The sequence below is a fragment of the Drosophila kikkawai genome, chromosome 2L (genome assembly GCF_030179895.1).
Source record: "Drosophila kikkawai strain 14028-0561.14 chromosome 2L, DkikHiC1v2, whole genome shotgun sequence".
In the NCBI taxonomy this organism is placed as follows: domain Eukaryota; kingdom Metazoa; phylum Arthropoda; class Insecta; order Diptera; family Drosophilidae; genus Drosophila; species Drosophila kikkawai.
In genome coordinates, this window is record NC_091728.1 from 6,946,203 (window position 1) to 6,952,044 (window position 5,842).

The following is a 5,842-nucleotide window of genomic DNA, read 5'->3' on the forward strand; positions in this document are numbered from 1 at the left end:
ACTACACCCACACTAATACTTTCTCATTACGCCAAATTCCGTGTAAAGTGGCATGACTCGCCAAAAAGTTCGGATGCGAACTGTCCGAATCGATCAGCCTTGACGAGGGTCCAAGGGTCCCCCAAATGCACGTGGTACGGCAAGGAGGCACAGGCACCCAGTCTTGGATACATTATCCCAGCTTAATACATTTCCCGAGCGGTAATAAACTCTACTCCAGCTCAGACAATTGTATTGGACACAATTCGCGAGGCAATCAGGCATTTTACAAATTTATTTATTCTTTATATTGTATTAGGAAGGTGGTACTTTGAAGGAAGATATATATAGTAAAATTGTTTAAAAATGTTAGTAAATATTATCAATGTTATCATTATTCTTGACAAGGTAAGAATTATAATACATTCCCAGAGAATTTATAAAAATTAATATTATATATTTATGTTGAAGCTACTGTCTTTGCTTGAAGTAAGAGTACAAAATATTAATATAAATTATATCTAAAGTAAATGTTTCAAAACCAAATAGTTTATAACAATTTTATACCCACAAAACTGTAGTATTCCATGGCAATTCCAAAACACAAAGCCAGCTAAATCTTACTACTTCAGAGCAGGTCTTGAATAAAAAAGGGCCTGCACTTTGAGCTCCCAAACCAAGCTCTTCTCATGAGCTCCCTGCAATTAAGATTTTGAGGGTCCACACCCAACCGCCTTTGCCAAAGGTGAATTAAGGAAGGGGATGGATGGGTTCGGGTTTCGGGCTCTCGGTCTGTGGGCTGGATTCGGTGAAATATTTCCGCTGCCGTCGACGTTCCTGCATGTTAAGTGCGCTTTATATTAATTTTATAATTCATAATTGCATCATGTTGCGCACATTTCTGAGCCAAAACGCAATGGAATTTAATTAAGTTAGCCCTGCAGGTGCCGACGGTCCTTTGTGTGCAGTTTTTTTTGCACTTTTAAAGGCCTCAGGTACTCGGCTTGAATTCTGATTAGTCACGGGCAGCAAAGGGTATACAGTTTTTGGTGGAAAAATGTTCATACAATTTGTGGAATTTTTAAGTTAAAAATAATTAAATTAAAGTTATTTAATTGATTAAAATAGCTTTGGGTATATTTTAAACTTTGACCCACATTTGTAAGCCCCAAATAGAGCGAAAAAATAGCCCAGGATATAAATCGAGCCAAGTTTGAGTCCTGCCACCCGTTGAGAAAAGAGTTTATTTGCCTGAAACTGCCTTCCCGAAGCGACTTTATGGCCAAAATGGTGCCTGCATGTTAGCATAACACTAACCAAGTTACCAGGACAGAGGAGGGAATGGGGAGGGGGGCAAAGGAAGAAAAGGAGCGCGGATGGCCACAGGCATCGCGTCGGCCATCGCATGCTGAGTCAGATGGGAGTGCTGCTCCTCTCGGAGCACTTGGAGTAGATGGGGTGGATGGAGGCTGGAGGATGGATGGACGTGGATGCTTGCACTTATTAATGCTTAATAAATGGCATTTCATTTCTTATTATTCCCGGACTCGGGACGAAACGTGTTGGAGGATTTTATTGCAGCCCTGCTGCCTGGCCCTCTCTGCAGTTGTTGTTGCAGTTGTCGTGGTTAATGCGAGTCGATATATTGGCCATGACTAAGGATGCAGATGCACGCAGGGGCACAGAGAGCAGGAGATATTCAGCTCCATCTCCAGACCCATCTCCAGTCGCTGTGTGCTAAAGTAATTATTTCATTTGAGCCAACAATGAGGCTGCAACTCTGAGTGCCGGCCAACTCGGCCGAGATGGATGATTGACGAGTGGAAATTAAAGAAGCTGGCGGCGGCTGGAACTGTCCGCTCTCTCGCGGTTCCAGTACTAAAACCCGATGCATCTTTTAACGACCGCTTCGTTCGCGTCCGCTTTTAAAGTACTTGGAATGTAAATGAAGCGGGTGCAGCTCCGCCATCTCCGCTCCACCCATGTCCATCTCCCGTCCAGTGCCATTCCATCTGCCGACTCCATTTCGAGGTCACCGTGGTGGTCGTTGCACCCACGCACTGATTGTGCAAGACACCTGAATGCACTCATCCCGATTTTATATGCAAATTTTTTATTATTTAGATGATTTGTATTAAATTAATTAAAATTTTTAAGCAAACATCAAAGAATCTTAATTATTATTCTTTCCATTTTGATATTTGTACTATTTTTGATTTTATTTTTCAAGAATTTTTCATTTTTTAAATGAAGCTTTATATTTGTTTTAAGGACTACTTTTAATGTTAGGCTTGCTACCTTAAATAAATGAATAAATAATAATTAAATCACATAAAATGCAACCACTTAAACCCAACAAGTTGTATTTAATATTATAGAACAATAATATTTTGCCTCCCTGCTTATTTTTCAAATTACCCGCCATATTGCCTATCGACTTATCGACAAGCGCACTGTGAAAAGCGGTATTTTTCTTTGGTATTTTCAACCGAGCGCTAGTGCTGGAAAACAACTTATTTGGTACTTCTCCAGCACTGCCCATATGAAAGTAGAAAAAACAACTCGCGGCGACGCTAAAACGACGACAAATTGTACAATTTAATTGACAAATTTAAACTAAAAGTAGTGCGCGCATTGGAGCAACAAATTAGCCAGCTGAAGGCAATACAACATCACAATTCACGACGCGCAAGAGCTGCCGAAAGGAAAACTAACATGCAGCAGGCGAGTGCGGCACAAACAACTGCCAATTCTGGCGGAGATGCGCTCATGCCGCTGAGAGCCTGCAACACCGCCGGCTGCAAGGTGGCCACCGTGGTGGACAAGACCAAGAGGAAGTGCTGCCAGTTTGTGTCCACCCCGTACATACTGCCCAAGCCCCTGGTCGTCAACGGGCACACATCGATCTTTCAAGTCGGCGGCAAGATGGCAAAAATGTGCGATATTCCGTCCATTTCCCAGGCCACCGGCGGCGATGGAGGCCAGCCCATCTATCGCATCAAGCCGGGCACCCATGCTCACGTCATCAACTATGTGCTCATCGACGATTCGGATTCGCTGGAAAAGTCGCGTTCCGGCGACCAGGAAGCCATGCGCTTGCTGCTCGACTCGCAACGTGACAGTGCCGTGTCCAAGCTGCAGAAGCTGATAGCCAACCATCGGGGCACTGCACCAATTAATAATCCTGTGTCAACGCCAACTAATAATCCTGTTTCAACGCCTACTCCCGCACGTCCCACTGTGGTACCAAGTGCAAGCCCAGCCAGTCGGCATGTCACAACGCCCCAGATTCATCCCGACTTCTCCATTGCCAGCGTAGAGGGTTCGGTGCCCTTCAGGCCAGCTATTGTCCCACCAGCGGCTCCGCCAGTGACAGCATCCACTGTACCCGTCCATGTGGATCGCCTGCAGGCAGAGCTTATGGAGCTGCGACGCAAGGTGGCCCGACTGGAGGAGACCCCACGCCGCTAAACCATCGACATCATTCCCCCTTCCCCAAAAACCAAATACGCTTGAGCTGACGCGGTAGCGCCCTAGATTTAAATCAATAAACTTAGCTGACGCATTGTTAATACAAATAAATAATAAATTATGCAATTCGTAATGGTCGTTAATGTATCCACGCTGCTTACTTTATTGGAAACATTTGTTGGTTTCATAAGCATCAAGCTGAAATCTATTTGTTTTTGAATTTATAATGATTCGAGTGATATTTTCCCATCGGTTGAAAAGGGCATGCCGAATGCGGATTAGCAGAGACCTACATCAACTTGAAGATGAAGCCTGCTTGAAGTTTATTTCAATATATATATATATATTTTTTTTTTGCGTTTTTAAGGGAATATAAAACGAAATTAAAAGGCGCCGCGATGTGAGGAGAGTATATGAAAAGGACGAGAATTAGGACGAGAAGCACGCTTACTACAATTTTAGATTAGAAAAAGATTTAAGAATGTTTTATTAAAGGTTGCATTTATGAAAATATTCTGTAATTGTTTAATGAATGTCCTAGTTATGTACTAATAGTTATTAAAACCTTGGAATTATTTATACAAAAATGTGTCTTAGGCATATTTTAAGGTTTATTTTTTAATTTAGATCAGTTCCCCAGATATACAATAAATTTGTTTATTTTTTAATCACATTCCGAAGGGTTTATTTATTTATTTAAACATCCAAATTGCTTGAAAATAAAAGAAATCGAAGAACATTTTAAAGCCTTTAGCATTTTTGTTTAAGAAACTAGTCCATCCCATATTCTTGCCTTTTTAAAAACTCAAAAGTAAAACCAACAAATGGGATATTAATTTCTGGCAGGCAAACTGGCCAAAACTTCAAAGCAATGAGAGCTTCAAGGTGGAATTGCCGAACTGCAGGTCTCACCAGAGAGCCAAAGATATTAGCAGCAGCAGCCGCCGTCCAGGCGGTGTGCGGTCGTTCCGTCCAAACCCAGTTTCCGATTCCTGGAAAGGTCTATACCGCGATGATCCCCAGGGTTTCTCCTTAGAGCCCAAGAGCCGCCAAATGGCCAATTCTGCAATGGCGGTTACTCGCTCAGTGTTATGTTAGTCTTAGGCTTAGCCGTGTACTGAAACCAAATGGTGCTTTGAGAGGTATATACCCCCTACCCCCTCACTATCGCCATTTTTTCGAGGTGAGCACTTTTATGCTGGCGGAAAGACAAGAGCGAAGTTTGGGATCTTAAGGGGCCGTAAATGTGGCATTTTATGTGTCATCAACGCAGGCGGCGGTCGAGCGCGAAAACCTTGCAATCGAACGTAAATTAATTTTTATTGGTTGCAAATGCGGAGGACTGCCCCGGCTCAGCCATCAACTTATCCCAATCCCCACATGAAAGGTGACCCGATGGCTGACTGCCCCTCCCTCCAGGGGCTCAGCCAGGGAAATCAGTTCAACCAACCAGGAATCAAAATCAATTTAATTTAATTGCTTGATTAAATCGTTAACTTAAATAACTAAGCTAAAAATTATATGAAATTCGGATGATCCTTCTGTATTCAATAGTTCTTTACAATTTCATCTGGTTTCTCTAGTAACCTATAAGAACCATCCACATCCTTGTAATAGTATCCCCTAGCTACATTTCTGCACTGCCTTTCCCTTTCAGGGCTAAGTAAACAAATAAATTTATGTGTGTTTGTATAGGTACAGGAGCACAGGTAGGTCCAACTACTTAGCCGGCGAAGATCAGGACACAATTGTGGGGACACGGCGGCCGAATCAAATTCGATACGCCAGCGGTGTGATCCTCCTCGCCGGGAATGTATAAAAAGTAACGAATGTGCGCAATAATAAAAATCATTAAAATAAAAATGTTTATGAGAAGGCATAAACACGACTTTATGGAGGGAGCAGGAAAAGGAGTTGGCGGCGAAGCTGCAGGGATCGGGCGTCCGGCTGGTGGTGGAGTTGGGGCACTTGATGGCTGGACAGCAGCTCATCCGAGGATCGGCGGGCCGGCAGGGAACAAGAGTGTCAATGGGTAAAAAGCATCTCAAGGAGACTCGGGGGCCTGAAGGGTAAGGCAACCCTCGCACACAGATACGAGAGGCAGCCGGCCAGGGTATTGGGATGCTAACTCATTTTGGCGGCGGCTTCTGCTGCTTCGGAACCCGGCTTCAGCTGGAGTTGAGGCTAAAGCCGGGTAAGAGATCGGGACTGAGAGGCAGGCGCAGGCGCTCGGCTCAAAAATAATTTGCAATTTCTTGGAAATACTCACTTTTGCGCTGCCTGCGCGGATGCGAACATCGGTGCTCTGTCGTCGCAGGCGCAGCTTCTCAAGAACCTTTAGTGGTTGAAAGGTGGCGACGGGGAATGGTACAAGGCACTGAGAGAAACATTT

General features: G+C 43.8%; 1 protein-coding gene across 1 annotated transcript; it reads left to right on the forward strand.

Moving 5' to 3' along the window:
* The first annotated feature begins 2,520 nt into the window (after nt 1-2,520).
* Nucleotides 2,521-3,597, forward strand: Boh2 (Buddy of Hmr 2). Its single transcript, XM_017177214.3, has one exon. It carries the CDS (start codon nt 2,695-2,697, stop codon nt 3,448-3,450), a length of 756 nt encoding a protein of 251 aa, XP_017032703.1. The 5' UTR covers nt 2,521-2,694; the 3' UTR covers nt 3,451-3,597.
* The last annotated feature ends 2,245 nt before the right edge of the window (nt 3,598-5,842 follow it).

Coding starts and splice junctions, on each gene's coding strand:
- Boh2 (XM_017177214.3), top strand. CDS start 2,695: ATGCAGCAGGCGAGTGCGGCACAAACAACTGCCAATTCTGGCGGAGAT.